This window comes from Kwoniella shivajii, chromosome 7 (genome assembly GCF_035658355.1).
Source record: "Kwoniella shivajii chromosome 7, complete sequence".
Taxonomy (NCBI): domain Eukaryota; kingdom Fungi; phylum Basidiomycota; class Tremellomycetes; order Tremellales; family Cryptococcaceae; genus Kwoniella; species Kwoniella shivajii.
Window position 1 is genome coordinate 1,521,702 of NC_085914.1, and position 22,271 is coordinate 1,543,972.

At 42.1% G+C, this 22,271-nt stretch overlaps 8 protein-coding genes across 8 annotated transcripts; 4 read left to right on the top strand and 4 right to left on the bottom strand.

Moving 5' to 3' along the window:
- Positions 1–490: 490 nt before the first annotated feature.
- IL334_005674 (DNA repair protein) lies at positions 491–1,992 on the bottom strand (the record flags this gene model as incomplete). The annotated part of the gene is made up of 6 exons (XM_062937382.1): positions 491–653; positions 748–980; positions 1,104–1,187; positions 1,275–1,345; positions 1,419–1,578; positions 1,699–1,992. 6 exons carry the CDS (start codon positions 1,990–1,992, stop codon positions 491–493), a joined length of 1,005 nt encoding a protein of 334 aa, XP_062793433.1.
- A 313-nt stretch (positions 1,993–2,305) lies between these two features.
- IL334_005675 (uncharacterized protein) lies at positions 2,306–3,835 on the top strand (the record flags this gene model as incomplete). The annotated part of the gene is made up of 8 exons (XM_062937383.1): positions 2,306–2,312; positions 2,378–2,409; positions 2,499–2,532; positions 2,625–2,687; positions 2,769–2,905; positions 3,017–3,151; positions 3,316–3,490; positions 3,642–3,835. 8 exons carry the CDS (start codon positions 2,306–2,308, stop codon positions 3,833–3,835), a joined length of 777 nt encoding a protein of 258 aa, XP_062793434.1.
- A 197-nt stretch (positions 3,836–4,032) lies between these two features.
- Positions 4,033–4,765, bottom strand: IL334_005676 (uncharacterized protein; the record flags this gene model as incomplete). Its single annotated transcript, XM_062937384.1, has 4 exons — positions 4,033–4,131; positions 4,202–4,382; positions 4,455–4,512; positions 4,582–4,765. 4 exons carry the CDS (start codon positions 4,763–4,765, stop codon positions 4,033–4,035), a joined length of 522 nt encoding a protein of 173 aa, XP_062793435.1.
- A 472-nt stretch (positions 4,766–5,237) lies between these two features.
- Positions 5,238–8,297, top strand: IL334_005677 (uncharacterized protein; the record flags this gene model as incomplete). The annotated part of the gene is made up of 7 exons (XM_062937385.1): positions 5,238–5,324; positions 5,384–5,441; positions 5,504–5,850; positions 5,907–6,277; positions 6,350–7,587; positions 7,643–8,150; positions 8,231–8,297. 7 exons carry the CDS (start codon positions 5,238–5,240, stop codon positions 8,295–8,297), a joined length of 2,676 nt encoding a protein of 891 aa, XP_062793436.1.
- Positions 8,298–11,662: 3,365 nt separating this feature from the next.
- On the top strand, positions 11,663–13,004 carry IL334_005678 (uncharacterized protein; the record flags this gene model as incomplete). Its single annotated transcript, XM_062937386.1, has 7 exons — positions 11,663–11,761; positions 11,880–11,970; positions 12,094–12,190; positions 12,295–12,410; positions 12,536–12,615; positions 12,723–12,818; positions 12,885–13,004. 7 exons carry the CDS (start codon positions 11,663–11,665, stop codon positions 13,002–13,004), a joined length of 699 nt encoding a protein of 232 aa, XP_062793437.1.
- Positions 13,005–13,231: 227 nt separating this feature from the next.
- On the bottom strand, positions 13,232–15,345 carry IL334_005679 (uncharacterized protein; the record flags this gene model as incomplete). The annotated part of the gene is made up of 7 exons (XM_062937387.1): positions 13,232–13,738; positions 13,808–14,090; positions 14,158–14,520; positions 14,581–14,719; positions 14,778–14,881; positions 14,937–15,020; positions 15,080–15,345. The coding sequence occupies 7 exons, from the start codon at positions 15,343–15,345 to the stop codon at positions 13,232–13,234; spliced, it is 1,746 nt and encodes a 581-aa protein (XP_062793438.1).
- Positions 15,346–16,000: 655 nt separating this feature from the next.
- Positions 16,001–18,843, top strand: IL334_005680 (uncharacterized protein; the record flags this gene model as incomplete). Its single annotated transcript, XM_062937388.1, has 5 exons — positions 16,001–16,083; positions 16,139–16,608; positions 16,651–18,095; positions 18,178–18,486; positions 18,559–18,843. The coding sequence occupies 5 exons, from the start codon at positions 16,001–16,003 to the stop codon at positions 18,841–18,843; spliced, it is 2,592 nt and encodes an 863-aa protein (XP_062793439.1).
- Positions 18,844–19,170: 327 nt separating this feature from the next.
- IL334_005681 (uncharacterized protein) lies at positions 19,171–20,569 on the bottom strand (the record flags this gene model as incomplete). The annotated part of the gene is made up of 5 exons (XM_062937389.1): positions 19,171–19,449; positions 19,516–19,884; positions 19,966–20,042; positions 20,112–20,408; positions 20,494–20,569. 5 exons carry the CDS (start codon positions 20,567–20,569, stop codon positions 19,171–19,173), a joined length of 1,098 nt encoding a protein of 365 aa, XP_062793440.1.
- Positions 20,570–22,271: the final 1,702 nt, after the last annotated feature.

Genomic DNA, 22,271 nt, shown 5'->3' on the forward strand with positions numbered 1-22,271 from the left:
CGAGTGTTTCCCCAACCGAGTGTGTTCAATCGTATTTCAGTCTCCCGACATTCTCGCCCTACAAGGTTTATGCACATCCAACACTGTAAGCTTTGGCATGTACCATGGGCACGGAACGAAGGGTATACAATAGGTATTTACTGCATCGAATGTACAGTGTTACAGTGTTATACATGATCTATATAAGTATCTGATACAGATGATATGGACGATACAACTTGGCTTGTCCTATGTCCTATAGAGTACTATCTTCTACTTTATCTTCCCATTTCGTGGTTCTTCGTCCTTGTCAAACGGCTGGCAAGCGTGTATTCCCTGATAGAAAAAGAAGGCGTGTCTGGAGATCAAGCTTTCCTTTGTTCGGAGCAATTCAACCAACAAAATACCTTGCGTGTTGATATTCATCAAGCCTTGTACCGATATGATCCAGCAAGTATCTCGTGAGTTAGTTCTTGGACTTTGTCCATACGTTATCCGCCTTGGTTCTGCGCTATAAAACTTCGATCTCTTGTTCTTGTCCACACCCATAACATCTTTGTAAGACCTTTTTATCACCTTGATCGTTTACTAATTCATCAACATCCTCGAATTGATGAACATGTTCAGATTCTTGACGACGTTGATACAGATTATTTCTCGTTCTTTTCCGTAGGCTATTCATTGTACACATCACAAGATAATCATATCAGTACCGCGTTACTGATCACGACCTGAAATTGATGTAAAGGGATTGACTGATCGACTTACTCTCTCAAACCTTGTTCGAACTTTTCTTCCCTTTTTCGCTTCTTGAATTCTTCTCTCCTTGCCCATTCTTTATCTAAACCATCTTCGCCATCCCATTTATCCCAAGCTACTTTCTCCACCTGTAGTCTCAAGAACAACATCATATTACTATATGTTGATGCGTGAGGATTAGGTCTCAGTAAATGTGGTAGTAGATCTTCATCTTTCAATTCTGGATCTGTGAGAAGGTAATCCTAAAATAAGTAGAAAAGAAATTGTCATGTAAGCCCTCCAAATTCCCCTCCATGATAATCTAGCCACACACGAACAGCAAATGGGAAGAGACGATACATGACATGATTTGATATTATACTCACCTCCTTACATTCCGTTTTCGTCAACAAAGAATATTTCTCTGGAATTTTCTTTTCACAATTTTTACACACTCTAATGTCGAAAACCTAACATGTGACACTGAGTCAGTCAATCGTTCTTGTAGTCGCTTTCTTCTCATATGACTTTGACGATGAAAGTAGCTCTCGACTTACTTTCAAAAACTGATTATTGATCTCTAATGTCCCACATTCAACGCATCTAGGTGATTTATCAATGACGATAGCTGCGAATCATTCGTTCATCGTCAGCTTTTGTTTTCTAAAGCACAGCGAATAAAGGCATGAGGTATAACTAACCAGGCTCTTCACCTTCTCTCATTAATTTCTTTTCCCTTTCCTTCTCTCTGGCTAATTCAACCACACTCTTAATTCTATCTCCTCCATCTTTATCTTCTTCAGTCAAGAAACCACCTCTTGAATTATGTAATTTACTCAGATCGTATTCAAAGTATTTTCCCTAACCAGCAGAACAACAAGTCTCATTAGCCCATGTGCTTTTTTCTCAGAAAGCATCACCAAGCATATCCCCATTCGTTTGAGTATGAGCAGAGAAAGTGTGGGAACGACGTGGACGTACTAGACCGGGATCTCTCCTCAAAGGGGCATTTTGATCATCTTTACTTTGTTGTTGTTGCTGAACCATATTCCTAGCTGTAGAAGGTACATTTCCGTTTGGCTTGTGTACATAGGAATGTGACGCATCTCGATTTGTCAATGCCGATGATGATCCACTGGCGTTATTGTTATTATTGTTATTGCTATTGTGATTGCTTGTAAGCTTGTTTTTGGCTTTCAGTCGGTTCAGAGCCGCTAGACGGGCTTGAGAAGCGGTCAACACTGGAGCCGGTACCTGGGCTGAAGGAGCGGACATAGTGAAAACTAGAATGCAGCCTGTACGCAAACTAAGAATAGATACGTTTGAAATAAATGTGAAAGGTGAATATGATTGATCCATCATGTCAGAGGGATTGTTGGGTGGCAAAAAAGAAAGGAGAAAGGGGAAACGCAACGGAATCAAATTCATCGCATAGAAGTACGGACCACGTGGTGTTCTTCGAGATATAGATTAAAGGAAATGGGAAAATGTTGGGAATGAAAAGGTTCTAGGTATCTTACCTTGACATCTTGAGCTGTGAGTGAGCACTTGCTACGAGAACACATCATCGGGAAGAGTATCAGCGGACATGTCAGGTGAGTTAGGGGATTACCATGAGATGGATATCTCGACGGCTAATACGATTTCTGGGAATTGGCAGATCATAAAGCTATATTAGAAGAGGAATTCGAGGTAATTTTGTTCTCTTCCCTTTCTTCATAATATCACAAAAGGTCAAGCAGCTGACGATGACTTGGATTTATGATTGTTGAAATGAGCAGGTACTGGAATCCATCTTTCCAGATGAACTAGAAAGTATGTGATCTGTTCAAAGCGATCATCTTTGAGAACACCTTAAAAACTATAACATGCGACTGCCAACTGATGTTTATTTGGCAATAACTTAGAATTATCAGATAATTCAGTCCAGATCCGTATAGAACCTGAAGAGCAATCATTCACCTATCCCAGTGAGTCATTAACTCTCCCGGTATACACTGTCAACCATATCACACATGCGCTTAAGACTGACGTTGACACCCGTGTCAAAGTCACATTGAATTTAATTATAGATTATCCAGAAACGTATCCTGATGTAATACCGAATTTGAGTATAGAAGAAATTGAAGATGAAGGTGAATTGAGAGATGGTGAAGAAGAGACTATATTAGAAAATTTGAATATTATCGTAAGTTATCATAACTAAACTGTCTATAAACATTTCCCATTCAATCTAGCTGGTTAGGATGACGGAGAGATGCTGATCTGATACCTGACATTGTTTTTTGGATGCATATAGGCAGAGGAATCGATAGGTATGGCAATGACATTCACAATCGCTTCAGCTGCAAAGGAAGCTTTGGCAGTTCTGATAGTTGAAAGGATAAGAAAAGAGAGAGAAGAAGATGACAGGCGTACGAGGGAGTATGAAGAGGTGAGTTCTGTCTACATTGGTATTGGTGATCTCGGCCTTAGCGTAAAGAATATTGTGTTCTGCGAGTCTTGCTGGCTCTCTGGGCTTGATTGTTCGAATCGCTATTTGCAAATTTGTCATTTGGGCTAAAACACAAGACTGATCGTCTTTTTCCGCTTGTACAGGCCGAAGCCGCTCGAACGAGGGGAACACCGTTGACGATCGACGCCTTCAATACGTGGCGCAAATCATTCACGGCAGAGCTCAGAGTGAAGAGGGAGAAGGAAGAAGAAGATCGAATAAAAGCTTTACCTCCTAAAGAGAGGGAAGACTGGAAAAAGAGGAAAGAGAGACCAACCGGTAAGTACAGTCATACTTCCAGGCTTCTTTTGCCAGATGAATGGCGTGAGCTGTCTGGTGTATGTAAATCTGGCGTGAGAACCGTCATCCGCTATCCTGGTTGAGTACGGATTTCACGATTTGGCGCTGACGAGAATGAATGGTGAGTTAGGACGTCAACTGTTCGAATCATCCACTGCATTGGCCACGTCGGACGAAGGATTATATGAAGATGGAGTGGAAGAAGTTGATATGCGAAAGTACACAAGAGAAGAAAGAGAAGCTGAGAGACGTAAAGAGGAGGAAGAAGAGGAAAGGAGAAGACAAGGTCTGGTTAGAGGTGATGGCGATAGTGACAATGAGTAGCAAGATGATCACGGTCCACTATAGAATGAAATTCCGGTGGTTATCATCAATACGAATGACGAAATGTGCCGACTAGCTATGTGATATAGTACATATTTGTATATCATATACATAGAACATGTCCACAAGCAGATAATGCACATCCGCTAAGTTCTATAATTTGTCTAGCGTCTAATCCCCAAATCATTAGATCCTTTTTATAGCTTAGCTTGGACACTTGATCCTGATCCAGGACCTTTCCACATCTTCAAATGAGTCCCCGTCGCGAATGTTTTGTCATTGTTGAAATCTTTGATCTATACAGATTCATATTAGCAATGAATAGAGCAATGGTCAATTGGAGAAAAGTTGTATTACGATACCTACTACGCATCGTAAATTGGCTAGTTTATTCGAGCATTTAATGATTTCGATTAGGATGAAAAGCTCTGTTCCTATAGGTGCGGCTTTCAGATACTGTACTTCCATAGATAACGATACACCTCCAAAATCCGGTAATCCCCAAAATGTAGGTGTATGTATAGCTATCAAGGCTGCGCTTGAACAGCTATAAACAAAAGTAAGTGTCAGAATATCAGTGAGATGCAGAATTGGACATTTGATCATAATCCTCGCTCACGTATCTAATAGCCAAGCATATGCTGCTCCATGCATATTTCCACTTGGATTTGTCATCTCTATTCAACCATTTAGCTAATACATTTTAAGGGAGTACCCTTCGTGAAAGTGATACACATCACACGCACCTTCTGTCATGATCCCTTTGAAGCTCATTTTGAAGCCATCCACTTTCCTCCAGCCCTTCTCATCTTCTGATGGTACTTGATCAATCTCATATATGCTTACATACTTAGCTAGATGATTACCATACCCCGCTGAGCCTATTATCTTTTGAAAGAAATCTTGCTCTTCTGCTGTTGGTTTCGGCATGATTGGTTGTGTCGCAGGCCTATACTTCCATGTGGAGTATCGACAATGATCGTCAAGGCTCCAGTAGTACCTCCTTGTACTGATTGCTATCTATTGCTGTTCACGCTATGGATCAGCAGAAATGTCAATGGCTTTTACAAGATACTCGATATATGTATCGAAATCCCCTCGGATATACAGGAATACCGAAATAACCGGATTTCCTCTCATGATTATGTAATCAATCGGTTGACGCGTGTTTTTGTTATATTGATTGTGATCAGAAAGTGAAATTGATCATCCAGTCTTTGGACAGATCACTTTCAACATCATTGCCTCTTTAAACGATTCACTTGTGGAGAACATACTACGATGATTGGGGCATAGCCCCGAAGCGAAAAAGACATTGACTGATCGCTTGACCAAGAGATTCATTCATCACTTTCGCTACTGGCACTCATAGGGGGAAGAACAAGAATATCAGCACCCGATAATGGCACCCTCCGGCTTGGTCATCACCAAGCTGGGTGTCCAAGCTACATCTTCCGATGATCAGGTGAAAGGATTGCTATGTCTCAAGGTAAGATCATTTCGAAATACCTGAGCTCTGATGTATCCGCTGACTGGTCATCTGCTCAGATCTCCTTGCCCAAAGATGCTGAAGGTAGACCCGGCGCAAGATGGGCTCTGTTCAATTGTAAGCACTTCATTTCCTCTTCCAAGATGACACAGGACTCACAATGTTCTGTTCTTCGACAGCGAATCCTCCCAAGCTCCTTTCAGCACCAACGATATTACCACTTCCTTTACCTCTTCCTGCATCACGTACTCCATCTCTACGCACAGCTGCGACTCTACTTTCACTCTCTGCTTCTACGAGTTATCCACCATCATCCCCTTCAGGGCTAGGGGGTAAACCATACATCGATGTGTCTAGCACGACTGGCAAAATCTTTGTTGTGGTGGATCCTGTATCCGGAAGGAAAGGGAGTCAAAATCATCGATCTGTGGGATCAAGTAGTACTCAAGGAGCTAGAAAGGATTGGTTGGTCTGTATGGAATTTACGGTTCCATTAGAACAAGATGTAGAAGAGGGAATATCAAAGGTGAGTTTATCATCATCTTTTAAGCTTCTGAAACTGACCTGGTAACGTGTTTATAGGTTCTACTACCCTTGCCCAAATGTTTAGATAATATTATTCGTTTTCAAATCCTCTCTCCATCTTCCGCATCCTCCTCACCCTCTTCCATGTCGTCCGTACAACAAGAAGTGAACATACTCACAGATCCTAAAATGCTGCCTCTACCTCCGACAGGTACAAAGTCTTCACCCAGGCGAAGATCCAACTTCAGTGACCGTAGGGACAAGCCCAAGGGGAAATTAAAAGCTACTTTGGGAGAAGAAGAAGGGTGGGAAGATGGAGAAGATCTAGGTCCAGATGATGTACATAGTGAAAGTGGCGAAGAGACAGAAATGAGTGATGAAGGAAGTGATCAAGAGAGCGGAAGCTGGCTAGAAGGTAGATTCCCGTGGTGAGTGATTCGGTCAAATCAAATCGGCGCTATGTGAGCTCACAAGTGACGGGTCATCCTGAATCTCTAAAGTACCGATATTCTTCGCCTTGAATGGTCTTTCAACTCTCCCTCTTCATTCGACATACCGACTCTGCAGATATCTCCTACATGGAGTAAACGGCAATCGTCTATATCCATTGCTTATCTAGCACGAATACCAGATACGGATATGCCAGTTCAGCTGGCGATCGATGTCCCGGACGGCTGGGGATGGTCCGACCTCTCGATTCAAGGTGAAGGTCTAAGCAACTGGAGATGCGTACATGGCGGTTGGACATCTCCAAAAGGAGAAGAAATGATTGATCCAGATACGACATTGGAAGCAGGTGAATATGAAGATTCTTTCGCTACTGTTCGAGCCAAACGAAATCGGCTTCTCACCCCTACAAGCTCTTCCGAGTCAGACATGAACACTTTCCATCCTACTGTCAGTAGTGCTCATTCTTCAGCAAGCTTAATGCGTCAGACTCTCCCTTCGTTAGGTGATAAAATGGAAGATTTCTCCTTCGAATTATCATCCTTGGAACAGAAACCCTTGACTCCCAAAAGTCTCAGAAAGTCTCCTTTACAAATGTTGGTCAATTCCACTTCTTCTTCAAATGGGAAATGGGATGAGCCCAGAGAAGGAAATATGTTCAGTTTATATTTCGAAGATCAAGGGGATAGATCTATCACGGTACAAGCAACTCTCGTGCCAATCGACCAACTGATGCTCATATCTCCTTCTTTGCCTGTCAAAATACCGTTTGTCAGGATTGGAGATGAAAGGAATACTCAATGTCAAGTACAATGTCCTTCAGCGACTTATGGGAGTGCTTCGACTCCTTCGTCCGAAATGGAATTGATAAATACTTCCCTCGGAGGATCGTTCACTTGGACTGATGGTATCGGCCATCCCCTCTCTATACGAGGTGGACGATTAAAGGGAAATGTATTTGTCAAATTACGTCGATCTACTTGGGGCATAATCACGGCTTCCATGACATTCCCGTTTCCTAAAAACTCCGAGGAAGTAGGATTTATCATTCCTCTTAGTGGAGAAATGAGAATCAGCAAGACGACGCTAGACGGTGCGGAAGTGCCCAAAGCAGTCTACAGCCACGACGGGAAAAGCAATATCCGAATAGCAAAGAGAGAAGAAAAAGCTGGTGGCACAGTCGAATTCGAATGGGATGTTGCATCATTTTCCAAAGGTGATATCGGGTTGCCGACTTTCGAAGATGCGGAAGGTGAATTAAAAGTTGAATTGATTGGTGATGACTGGACTTGTGAGTGCATCTTGTCGTGATGGCTTCGAAACGCATGGGCTGATTCAAGTTATAGCATGTCTGAAATCGATTGTAACGAATCTCACATCCATCTCATCGACCACATTCACTTATCCATTATCTTCTTCTCAGCCTACATTCACCCTTCTTCCCATTTCGTCGACGACGAAGAAGAAGAAAACTTTATTATCATTGTCGACATTGATTAACCTGTTCATGATATGGTTGTTACTATCCATGGGTCAACAAATACAAAGATTGAGAAACGACATTGAGTTTGTCAAAGATGAATATAAAGATCTGAGGTTATATGGAATTCCTCAATCGATCATCACCGCTACCACCACAACCACTATTACTGAAGAAGTTTTTATTCCTTCATCAACCACTACGACGATGGAAAATCCGACGGGTGCTCCTGAACCCAATCTTCAACAAGACCTGACGAAGGTTGAGAATAAGGAAAACATAGGATTGGTAATTGATGAAAAGAACTATCCACTGGGAAGAGTCGTTTTTGGTAACATGGGTCAAGAATGGGAGAAATGGTTAACACATCCTACGTGAGCATATATTCTTCCGCTGTTCGGACAATCAAAAAGAGCGTACAAACGGACAAATGCTGATTTATCGATCTTCACAGCGTAAGAACAATTACTAGAGGTGTAAGTTGGATTTGGAACACCGTCATCAATTTGATCATACCTTGATTGAGAAAGACCTCTGGAGACTGATTCGGGAGAATCCGGTAAAACGCTAAGGGAAACCTATAATATTGACTATTGAGCAGTCAAGGCAAAATTTTGTGCGTTTCTGATTTGATGTCATCCCATTTATCTAATTCACATGGATGTATGTACAAATACAGTGCGAGATAGACATGCCACTCTTCCTCTCGTCTGAATTCACTCATAAGAATAATCTCCACTGCCATAAATTTCCTTCAGCCTCCCAACGATCTCTTATCTGTCGAACGGGAACTTAGTTGTAGCTCCTACATGTCGACTTGTTCTCCCGAAAAATTGCATATGAGGACGATACCTGTCACATCGTGCACGAGTCCCCTCACATCTTGTACCGTAGTAAGACATGTATCATCGAAAAATTCCTGCAGCCCGAACCTAGGCTCCTTCGACTTGAACCGACCGCTGTACAGTATATGAGCTGGTCCTTCCTCCGGTTCGGTATGACATGCCATATATCTTTCGCCAAAAGACGTGGAAACCTGAAATGGCGCCATCATTCAGTGTCATTTTTCTTTTGCTCTGCTAAAAATGTGACACGCACATCTTTGAATGGTGTATACATCTCCTCCGTCCCGGCTCCATCGCATAAGCGGCCTCCAAGTAGTCTGCCGTTATGAGGTGAGCTGACTAGTCGAGGGGTTAGGTCATATATCGTAACAAATAGTTCTGTAAGCGAATCGGCGGTAGGAATTTCGACACACTTTAGACCGCTTGCACTTCTCCAGCTATCTGGACCTCTGCCTTGCCAAGGATCCCAGAGCAGTGTCCGGTGGAACCAAACGGAAGGATCCAGTACGATTGCTCGCTGAAAATCGGGATCATCGGTATTATACATGATCCTGCATAGGAGTGATGGACAGCGTGTGTGATCGAAGGATACCTTCGAGGGCTGTAGTGGTGAGAGAAAATCGTACATTTTGATCTCTGGGACAGGCCAAGTCGGTGTAGTCGATAAACAGAACGCTAGATCCGCCTTCTTATCGCTACTGTGAATGTAATAATGATGTATGAAACCCGTTTCTCCCTTAAATACCATGTTTGCGAGTTCCAAATGTACCTTCACATGACCCGGAAAGGGATGTGGATTTTGGTGAGGCAATAGCAGAATCCAAGTAGGGTTTAAACTACTGGTGGGAACCAGGTTTTCTGTTTCGTAGATCTGAAAACAGTAGCTAAGAAAAGTCAGCACAGCGTGAATCGCGATGTAGGACCAACAGGAAGGAACATCATTCACTGATTGCCCGTCATCTTGACTAAGCTGAGCAGCAAGTGGTCTCTCAATAAAGCTATACTCAGTCGTCTCCCTGGAGACTCGACAGACTTCGTGAAAAATCAACGTCCATCTTCAGTATCACTGTAGAAGTAGTTATATGTGGCTTTGTAACTTACTCCCAGAATGGTTGCAGTTTTCCAGTCGTAGAAGACTACTGAATCCTCAAATCTCCACCAAAATTTGCTACTACTGAGATTTCTTGATATCTCACTATTGTGGGTTCCCCCCTCGGCAGATGGAGCCGGAATGTAGCAATTCTCGTAGGGTGTCGCCCAATCATCATGGTTGAACAGATGCAGAAGATGTAGCTTTTGTATAGATGATTCTCGTTCATATTCTGCAGTCATGACAACGTCATTCTGTATATTACATGTGGTAAAATCGTCGATTTTAGGTTTGAAAGATAGGTATAGCGTTTTAGCGCTGCCATGGTTCTGTGCCTCCTTCCGCCTTTCCACGAAAGATGCGATCGATGCATTTGGTGTCGGTGGATGATTGCGGTAAATGTGTAGTTTCCGGTGCATGAAAAAGGAGAACAACCTTCCTGTTACTCCAGATAGTATAGCACTATAACGCAATAAACATAATTATTTTATGTGGTAACCGCATTGCACATGCTATTGATCACTTTCGGAAAACCTGACATCTATTGCTCATGCTATAGATCACTTTCGGAAAACCTGACATCTATTGCTCATGCTATAGATCACTGTTCATCCGGTGGAGGTGTCGGAAAATCTGACATCTATCGCTCATGCTATTGATCACTGTCGGATTTTCCGACATCCGAAGTATACTCCGCCACAATGCCTAACGAGCATTGGTGGATTTACAAAAAGCCCATTTGCCTCGCTCGACTTTTTTGGATTGTGATGCCGACGCCGTCACTACGTACCCAGCCGGAGATGCCAAAACCCGATCAGTCGAAGGAATGGTAAATGTAAAGTGCTGAGCCTCGAAGATGAGAAATATTGCATTCCTTCGTGATCAGTCTGCGAAGCTGTTCTCTTGGACTGATATTCTTGTCGCTCGTTTGATATTGTGGGACACCATAGAGATGTCTACGAAGGGTCAGTTGCAGTGAAGATGTCCCGGTGATGTAATGGTTGATTCGTTTGCATGTTGCAGCGCAACGAATAAGACTTATGGCGTCGAGGAAGGGAAGAAGTAGCTCCAAAAGGCTGGTTCGATCAAAGACCATCATGTAAGTTATTGTAAATTGGATGACATGTGATGAGTGACGAGTGGTGAGTGATATACGAAGTACAGTATGTGATGAGGAATGATGACGAGAGCTGATTGTATATGGAGGTAGTGTGATTGAAGATAAAGGAGAAGAGGTGAAAGATGATGCTCTAAAGTGGAAAGATGCAAGGATGAAGGAAGATCAAGAAGGAAAAGATGAAAGATACCCTGACAACGCATTTGATTGTTTGAGAACCCTCATTACTTGGTGCACCGTGCCGGAGCTCATCGGTATGATTGATTAATGGAGCATCAGTAGACTGAGTAGACTGAGCGACAAGTTAGAACATATATATCAACTCGCATAACGCAAGAACTCTTTGATTATACAATACTCTAAGTCGCACTGACCACGTCTACTCTACACCATCTACCCAAATGCCACTGTATCCCTCTAGAACCTCTCATTTTCACACTTTCTGATACCTGACCATCCGATCAGTTTACCCCTTTGCTCTTTCATTCCCTTCTGTTTTAATCTCAATGCTTTCTCAGACTTCGCTTAGTCCATCTGTTGATGGTATATGACTAACTCGTTGCAGACAAGATGCAATAAATTTATCTCACTCTTCCATGCTCAAAGTACATATATCACCTTGACTTTGGCTTATCGAAGGAATTCCGCCAAAAGAATGATGACATCATGATAACTTTTTCTCGCATCGTAACTGGATAAAAGTTGAAAACCGAAGTTTGGTCCCAAGTACGATGTATGATCCAATTTATACTGTCTTTCTGCTATCAATACTCATCGACTACCGCTTGAGACCCACAAACTTGACTATCTTGCATCCTTGTAGAACTTTCCATCATGTCAGTCCAAGCTGGATCTTCATCTCGAGCTCAAACAGTCAGCGAGACTCTATCTTCCGTCATAGGATTATTAGAGCATGATCAGAATCTGAAGAAAGTGAGTTGATCCTGTTGTTCTATCCTATATGCAGACAAGTTACACGCCCTACATCTCCATCATTCATGTATATTCCCTATGAAGAGCAGAATATTGACGAATTGAATTCGTGCAATAGGCTATCAAAGAATCCATCGAACCAATTGACGATTTATCCAGAGGAGCTATAACTGAATTGAACAAATTACATTCTGCGCCATTTTCACAACGTGAGTGCAAGATCTATCCGATCGCCCCAAAAGCATACTGGCTTGAGCACATCTGACAAGTCTTTCGAGAAGAGATTGTTGTAACCATGAGCTGATCTGAGCTTATTCTCAACCTGGATACAGATGCCGAAATATGTCAAAATGCCATTAATATCATAGGCAAAACACAATCATTATGGACCGACGTAGCAAAGTTAATACCCGAAAGTGAATTTTACCGGTATGTGTACCATTCTTTCCTTACATCTGATATATATAGTGCTGCAATACCAGCGAAGATACACTCAATGAAACCTTCCGCTAATGTTCTTTACCTTTGTGTAGATACCAATTCGCTCTTGGACCCACCATGAGAGCTCTTACAACTTCCATAGTCTTAGCTAGATTCATCTTACATGACGACCTTACTCCTTCGCATACCATTTCTACTGTTCTTGGGTGTGAGTTGGATCAATACATCTCTTCCTCACACGTCACGTCACGTCAAATCAGCTTCTCAGCTACTCCGAACCATGATAGCGGCTAAAAGGGGATTATAAGCTGATTACTGTCTTTGGATGATTAGTACAATCTGAGTCTACTTCCGTACTTCAATTGTCAGCAGAAGATTATTTGCAAGGTGTCATAGGAGCTGTCAATGAACTCGTAAATATCCCTCCTCATCTTCGTATTCCCCTTTCATGTTTATCCAATTGCTTGTATGTGGACACGGGACACGGGACACGGCTGATCATTACGTGGAATGAATGTAGCCTAGATTATCAGTAAATGCAGTTACAGCTCAAAATTTCGAATTACCAGTCAAGATTGCAAGTTTCGTCAATGATATATTCGCAAGTTATTCTCTTGTGAGTGTTTCAATATACTTCCTGATGATTTGATGAAGAACAGGTAGGACTGATTCGGAATGATAGTTGAATTTGAGAAATGACGCTCTGAGACGGAAGTTCGATTCGTTGAAATATGATCTCAAAAGGTGTGAAGATGTCGTATATGATCTGACTCTCAGAGGATTGACCAAACCAAGAGAATAAAATGGACGACGGATGATGAACGTTGTTGAATCACAAGCGATCGAGAGAAGCGTAAGAGGATAGTCGTGAAGGGCAGAGAGACATATCATGCCTTGAGATGCCAAGGATTAGAGAATTGAATCGCCTCTTCGTTGGAAGAGGACGGTTATCCGCAACATGTCACCACAAAAATGACGAAAGTACCATTATGGATTATGCATTCAATCAAATTAGGTTTTAGTAATAGCCTAACTGGAATTAGCTAAATCCTCTTCATCTATCTGAACCTTCTTTTTCTTCTTCTCCGGCCCATTCTCATTCTTCTTCGCAGGTTGCATCCCTTGCTGTAGGCTGGCTTTTGCTTTTTCTTCTACTAACCTCTTTCGATTCTCCTCTTTTGCCTTTTTCTGTCTTTGAACCAGTAAATTGCCTATATCCACACCTGCGGCTTTCAATCTACCTAATGATTTTGTATTCAGTTGAGCCAACTCTTTCGCAGTGTAATTCTTTCTTATACCACTGACAGTTCGTGATGTCATTGAAGTGGGTGCTATAGATACTGCGTCTTCGGACGCTGGTGTTCCAGGGATTGATATTGGTGTATCATCTGGATCATCGTCTAATCCAGGCCATCTTGGAAGGATGTTGAGTAATGGATAGAGGTTGAGGTTGGAAAGTGTTTTCACGTCAGTTATAGGCAAAGCAGAAGGGAGGGATGATGATATGTATATGGATGATGAAGAGGATTCAGAAAGCTAAAGAGGTGATGAGACAATATCAATTTCACAAACTGAGAAGTAGGCGAGGATATCCCTATCACTCACTTCTCCATTTTCGCCCATTTGAATTATTGTGAAGGAATCCTTCAATACCTCTTTCTCAGTATCTGACAATTCTTCCCGAGAAATAGGTTCCTGTCTATTCTCAATTCCAGGGCCGGGATTCTTCTTCAGTACATTCCAAGCTGTGTCAAGTGAAACGACTATTTGACCATGGTCGTTCGGTAGCACGCTGAAATCTAATATAGGATAAGGTAAAGCTTGCGTGTGTACTATTGGCGAGGATGCTGTATCGGAGGATAAGATGAAAGAATGTAATGCTGCGGCTCTAAGTATGAACATTATATCAGCTCTGAGCAGTCTTTCTCATCGGCTTATGGGGAGATATTGCTTACCCTTCAGAGAAAAAAAGTATCATTGTCTTTCCGTTGAATTGTAAACTATCGATTTTCTTGATACATACACCTTGTCCTGAAGGTAAGATATAGCCTTCAGGTGCAGTATAGAACGTTTCTTCTTCTTCTCGTCCTCCTTCTCCGCTAGTTTCACCCGAGTCTTCGGGTTTTCGAATTCTACTTTTAGACTTATTTTTACGCATATAACTCCTGACTTTTCTGTGAGGTAATACAGATGGATAGATGTCAACTTTCGATAGTAAAGTGCCATTTGACCAATCCCATATTCGAAGTGATGCATCACCACCGCCCGATATTAATGTAGATGGTTGTGATGGAGGTATATGAAGAGCTGATACGAATCTACGGATATATCGGATGATTAGTTGATCGAACCGTTCAAAAACATCACAGATAGCTCACCCATCATGTCCAAAGAGATATCTTTCAATCACGTATGATTTAGGATATCTTGATACTCGAATATGTTCATCACGATCTGCTGTGATGAGATGTTTTCCATCTGGAGACACAACATGACAATTTACGACGGACACATGACCTACATTCAGAGCGCTGTCAACATCAGGCTGAACTTTTTCTCTGATACTCTTACTCACCAAGTAAATAGGTACTCTCCGGGTTCTTTGATGGATCAGATACTAAAGAGTACATTGGTATTTTGGAAGTGGACGGATCAGATGGAATTGGATCGAGAGGGTATCTATCCATAGTTCAAGATGAGCATTTCAGTAAGGAAATATGCCAGAAAAGCTCACGAGAAGACGTCTCCGACTTTATCAGATATAATGATAGATTGATCTTGGCCAAAACTGACATGTGATGCTTTCTTGATCAATGTTCTATTATACAACACCTCAATCAGCTAACGCATATTCGATTGATAGGGTGTTAAGCTAACCTGGTACTTCTGAGCTTGAGCTCTTCTTCTTCAACATCCCATACTTTGAGAGATTTATCTTCTCCTGCACTGACAACTAATTTACCGTCATGGGATACAGCGATATTTCGGATCAATCCATTTTGATGCGCTCTGTTATCTACTGAAGGCGAAGAGATCACCTTTGAGCTACTGGGATCGAGCAATACCACCGAAGATCCGGCAGCGACTACCAAGCTGTTCGATGAGGATGCGAGCGCTAACGGTGGGAACGATAAGTTTGACATCTTGTTGCGCGGAGTAGTGTGATTTGATCAAGACCTTTTCTGACTGTTCTTCTTTTCAGAAAATCACTTTCTACCTCTTTTTTTAACTTTTACTGTCATACATCAGAGCGAGTGTCTCAACTTTCTAATTACATAATATAGTAGTAGTCTTGGGATAAATAGCAGTAAACTCAATATCAGATTTAATAATAATCAATAATCGTATGGCGCGTCGCGTAAATTCATTTCGTGGTTTAAAGAAACGCGTTCTCCCCCGTTTTTTTCCCTCATTTACTCATTTACTCATTTAGATCAATCTACTTCTTTCAATCATCTTGGTCAACCTCATATCCAACACAGTTCATTGAGTCTTGCATAACCTCATCAGATCGTGCTGCTGGCTATAGACGAACATGGTGAGCTAGCTGTCATCTGGATTTCTCAAAGACATTTAGCTGATCCTTCACAGTCATCTCCACCTATACCACCTTCCTCTCAAGCGAGACCCAAGCGACAACGTTCCCATTCTCGTTCGAGGTCACCTACTGCAGGTCCATCGGGTACACCAGGTCCACGGTCATCCCCACCTCCTTCTTCCTTACCGCCTTCATCTCCTCCAGCACCTTTCTCTGATTTTGGCGATGAAGCAGACCTGGGAGATGATGCTGAAGTGGAGATGCGTCAAATGGGAAGAGCCAGAGAGGGTGATGATGACGAAGACGAAGATGGAGAAGACCTTTTCAATGATAGGATGTTAGAGTGTGTTGGACCTTCTACTGTACATGTTGAGGAAACACTGACAATGTTCGTGCAGAGACTATGACGCAAATGATGCCCTCGACACGTATTCACAAGCTGATTTGGATGACCGATCTTCTGTCGCTGAGATGACTCGTGGCGAGCGTCTCGCGGCTGAAAGAGCTATGGAGAGGCGAGATCGGGGACTGGGAGGAAGAAGAGCTGGTCGGAGAGATCATATGCCGGCTTTCCTTCAATCTGATGATGAAGATATGGACGGTCTCGGTGAAGGTCCTCTGGCAGGTATCAACACCAGAAGAAGAAGAAGGCAATATGACGAGAGAATGGATGAAGATGATGTGGCAGATGAAGAGGAGATGTCATTGGAGCATCTTGGTGATGTCAAAGCTGCTTCTATAGCAGAGTGGATCTCCATAGATGTGGTTCGAAGAGCTGTTCAGAAACATTTCAGAAGTTTTTTGATGACTTACGTTGACGAGAACGGTCAATCGGTCTACGGACAAAGAATCAAACATCTCGGTGAAAGTGAGTCTTGCACTATAAATAGTAGAAGCTGATCAATTGTAGTCAATTCTGAATCGCTCGAGGTTTCTTTCCTGCACTTGGCGCAATCAAGACCAATCTTGGCATACTTTCTTGCTAATTCCCCTCAACCCATGTTGGCTTTATTCGATGAAGTTGCCCTTGAAGCCATTCTTCTGTACTACCCATCATACGACAACATCCATTCAGAGATCCACGTAAGAATAACCGAATTACCCACTTCTCTTTCCTTGAGGGATCTTCGACAATCGAATTTAAACTGTCTAGTCAGAGTAAGCGGAGTCGTAACACGACGAACAGGTGTTTTCCCTCAACTGAAGTATGTCAAATTCGATTGTGGAAAGTGTAACGCTACTTTGGGTCCTTTCTTCCAAGATACAAACAAAGAACTCAAGATCTCCTTCTGTTCAGCATGTGAAAGTAGAGGTCCATTCACAGTCAATTCCGAACAAACCGTTTACAGGAACTACCAGAAAATGACGCTTCAGGAATCACCTGGAAGCGTTCCTGCTGGTCGATTACCTCGACACAGAGAAGTGGTTCTACTTTGGGATTTGATCGATATGGCTAAACCAGGAGAGGAGATTGAAGTAACCGGTATCTACAGGAATAACTTCGACGCCTCCCTCAATACCAAGAACGGTTTCCCCGTCTTTTCAACTGTGCTTGAAGCAAATCACATCAACAAGAAGGAAGATTTGTTCGCTGCTGTAAGACTTACTGAAGAGGATGAGAAGATGATTCGAACCATGGCAAAAGATGAACGAATCGCTAAAAGGATTGTCAAGTCAATCGCGCCATCCATCTACGGTCATGATGATATTAAGACTGCTCTTGCACTCTCCCTGTTTGGTGGTGTGATGAAGGATATCAACCGAAAGCATCGAATTAGGGGTGACATCAACGTTCTTCTCCTTGGTGATCCTGGTACAGCGAAATCTCAGTTCCTGAAATACGTCGAGAAAACAGCGAATAGAGCGGTATTTACAACTGGACAAGGTGCTTCCGCTGTTGGTCTGACTGCGTCAGTGCGAAAAGATCCAATCACACGAGAATGGACACTGGAAGGAGGAGCATTGGTCTTGGCCGATAAAGGTCACTGTCTGATTGATGAATTCGACAAGATGAACGACGCCGATCGAACTTCGATTCACGAGGCAATGGAACAACAGTCAATCTCAATATCAAAAGCTGGTATTGTGACTTCTTTACAAGCCAGATGTGCGATTATCGCAGCTGCGAACCCAATTCGAGGTCGATATAACCCTACTATTCCATTCCAACAAAACGTCGAACTCACAGAACCTATCTTGTCACGTTTCGACGTTTTATGCGTAGTGAAAGACGCGGTAGACCCAGTTCAAGATGAAATGTTAGCTCGATTCGTAGTCGGAAGTCATACTAGATCTCATCCTCAATTCAACGAAGCTCAAGACGAGATTAATGTGACTACATCGGTCGATGCGGATGTAAGTGGTATCTCTCGGACACCGTTCACCTTGGACATACGCTTACATGGCATCAACGCTAACTCGATGGCTTCGTACACAGATCATTCCCCAAGACGTCCTACGAAAATACATAATGTATTCAAAAGAACACATTCGACCTAAATTACATCAATTAGATCAAGATAAACTTGCTAGATTGTACGCTGATCTACGAAGAGAATCCCTCGCTACTGGATCTTTCCCCATTACCGTTCGACACCTTGAATCGATGATTCGAATGTCAGAGGCCAGTGCCAAGATGCATCTTAGAGAGTATGTCAGAAGCGATGATATCGATTTAGCTATCCAAGTCGCCGTAGGATCCTTTGTGAATGCTCAGAAGATGAGCATTAAGAAGACTTTGGAGAGGGTGAGTTTTTTCTACTCGCAATCCTTGTGTGCCAACGAGAGCAGTAGGACTGACAAAGGAGTCTTTTATTAGGGATTCCGAAAATACGTACACCAAGCTACTGATCACGAAGAACTTCTTGCTTTCCTTCTTGGACAAATCGTCAAAGAGGTTTCGCAGCAATATAGATTACAACGGGGACAAGATCTCGAAAAAGCCAGTGTCAAAGTGGGACAATTGGAAAAGAGAGCGAAAGAATTGGAGATCTATGATATCAATCCATTCTTAAGAAGTCAACTGTTTATCACCAACGGGTATAAGTTGATTGATGTTCCAGGTCAAGGTAAGATCATTGAAAAAGTGTTCACGAGGGGTTAATTCATGGAAACTGGAAGAAAAAGGTTGGAGAAGTGATGTGGACTATTGGTATTTCGTGATCGGTTGTGACATATTTGCTTTGGTAGACTTATATTCGATACTTGAGTTGAGATCTAATTTGCATGTATCAATACGCTTTTACAATGGGTCACTCTGACGTGCAGGACACAAACATCAATCCTGCCAAGATCTGACCGGAAAAAGATATTGTTGCGACGACATCGGTGCATATCACAAGGAAACCTTCTTCTGACATAGGTTGCATACACCAAAAGATACCTAATGTGACCCACTTGATTCGATGTTGCAGATACTCAAAAACCTCTTCTAATCATGGTATTTACCCTTGAAACCGGGAGCGATTTCTTCATCTTCTCTTTCTCTATAAGCAGCTCTTTTCTTCTGCTGCCAAGTTTGTTTGAGAGTAACGAATTCGCCCATAGTAGGCGGTTTGTGACCCAATTCTTCGAACTCATTCTTTGTGAATCCTTCTCTTTGTAATAAAGGTGATTTGATTGTGTTCAATTGTAAATCGTTAGAAGGTCTAGCGAAATATAAGAGACCCAACCTGTCGTATTGATTTTGATCGGCAGGTGGGACTGACACCTAGCGTAAAGGAAGATTGAATCAGCTCTCGTATATTGTATGCAAAGATGTAGCCATTAAACTCACTCTATGAACAGTAGATTTGATATAACCAGCGGTTAAGAAACTCAAAGCATCACAAGTATTAACAGTCAAAGAACCATTCAAGGGTTTTGCCCATTTCCAATCACCAGTTTTATGATCTTTAATCTGTAAAGCAGCAACAGGCTGTCTGAATAATAAAGTCAATGTACCCAGATCAGTATGACCTAAGGAATATAAACCATCTTTCAATTGATTTAATTGTTCACGAGTGAAATGTCGATACATCATATATCTTAAATGATCTTCTGATGGATTTTCATATTTATGTAAATTCGTAAAGAAATCTTCGGGAAGTTCGAGCGCAATTGCTATTAATGTATGTAATGGGTCAAGTACATTGGTGTGTAATGACTATTTTAAACAAACAAAGCCAATGTCAGCTTTTTTGGTTTAATGAGAATAAAGTGATCAAAAAGAATCGATCATATTTACCTTTGCGAATTGTTCGATTTCACCAATGTTCTCTTTGATGACATCAGGATGATCTCTAGGATGATATCCATCGAATTCTTCCAAAACATATACATTAGCACATCATATAGTTGTATGTACTCATGTATGAATGACAAGTTACTCACTTGGAATATTATAAACTTCAGTTTGATCTTTGACGCCACCACCTAATACAGCTCTTCCAGCAGGCCTGTATCCGTTATATTCACCATTTTCTAAATCTGGTATGTATTTAGATTTTTCTTCCAAAGGTAAATCATAAAATTTAGCTCCTAATGCGAATTGTCTATCTACTTTTGATTGTTCAATACCATAATTCACAACGTAGAAAAAGCCTTTGGTCCTAATCGCTTCAATGAGAGTTTGAGCAAGTTCTTTCCTTCCTTCAGGATCATCGAATTTGGATAAATCGATTGTGGGTACTAGAGATGATGTAGATCAGCTGACTATATCGGATATACCAATAGAATCGTCCCAACAGCGCTCGGCGCTATAATGACCACTCACAATCAGCCCAATCCAAGTTCTCCTTGGTCTCGGGGACGTAATCGTATTTGAAGATTTGCGGAACAGCAATTGGCATTGTGAATTGTGAATTGATGGTTTGTATTTAGTATTTGTCTAAATCAGATACAGAAATATATGGCTTTCGTATGTGGACGAAAAGTAGAGATGCATTTCATCCAGCCTTGACTTTATACTTGTATGTGAGTATACTGTTTCAGGTCATCACATGAGGGATTATTCAGTAACGTATGACTGAAATCATCAATAGATCACATCACATCACTTGATCCTTGCTCATTAGCAAATAAGTCGTGATCATCTTTGGATTCTATATCGGCTGAATCCGAAGATTCGAAACTGAACAAGACGAGAACTCAATACTTACTGTCTTCCCTGTACTGTCGTCCGTACCAGCTCCTACCAGGCTGAAAAGGAGATACAAGCAAGATCAATTGGTTGTGTCATGCCTCCAATTGCGCCATCGACGGGAAAAAGAGAACGTCGGTCATGGCCGAGATGAGAGATGCCAACGCACTGATCGGAAAATTCCGATTTGACGGGATGTGATAAGATTAAGTCACACGAAAAATCTCATCTCGTTTGGGAGTACAGACGCTATTCTTGCAGCCGGAGGATGATAGATCATATCACACATAGCTGTAATGCAAACGAATAGTGGTGTTGGTATTGTCTCATTTACGTACGATTCATTCGAAATATGTAGCCAGAACCAACATATCTCTCTTAGATGTACCATTTGCCCGACTTTCCCTAACAGTTCTTTTGAGCTGTCTCATATTGTGTTAACGCATTTCTGACTCTGGGGCCTTAGCACCTTCCAATGATGGCCCGGCTCTTCTTCAATAGCACACTGTATACCTAGCATGACAGTACCAATGTGTACTTTGTCGGATTCAGGTTCGAAGCATATTTTGAAATGTGTAGGATCCTTTCTTACATTGAATATATTGGCGACTGATCATGAATGCACGTGCAGGACACCACCAGGATTTTCCTTTATTTCCAACTCTTGAGCCAGGACACCGGAGAACAACAAATACGTGAACAGGCGACTTCTCCGCGGTTAGTGTGAGTGGTATTCGCCCTCGAGAGGAGTTCCCCTGTGATTGTCCGATAGTGCTCATCATTGTCAATTGAATCATCTCGCCAAGCATACATGGTGATTATGGGGAGATAAATACAAGTATAGCGCTATCTTCTACGCCCGACCCGACCCAAGCATTCTAGCATATGATCTCCCATCTTCTTCAGCAAGTCGCTATCTGAACGTGAGCCCAAAAGCATCCAGCTCCCCAGAGGTCTCCTCAGAGGTATGCACCAATTATTGGAATTCAGACTGAGAGGTTAACGTACTGAAACATTGGAGTTGTAGTATCAAATGATACAACTATAATCCATATCTGCGATATTATTATTGATGAGTTCATGTGATCTATGGTATTCACAACGGATATCTATCTGAAAATACCACTCATGAGGTCGCATAATCTGTACCTTCCTTTCTCATTATCTGGACTGAGCTGTATCCCGGATGTCTTGATGAGATACAAATATCGGACTGCCGAAACAGACGAAGATAAGGGGTCCTGAATGCGTACATATTGACTGTAAAGCCCAAAACGGAGGCATATCTTCAGACGTCTCTTTCAACAAATAGTACTATCTATCACGAATGCATAGACGCATCTTACTCACCTCCCTCTCTTGAGCTTGGAAGGATATTAGCAAGCTTTGGAGATAACTCAAGTGCACGGACT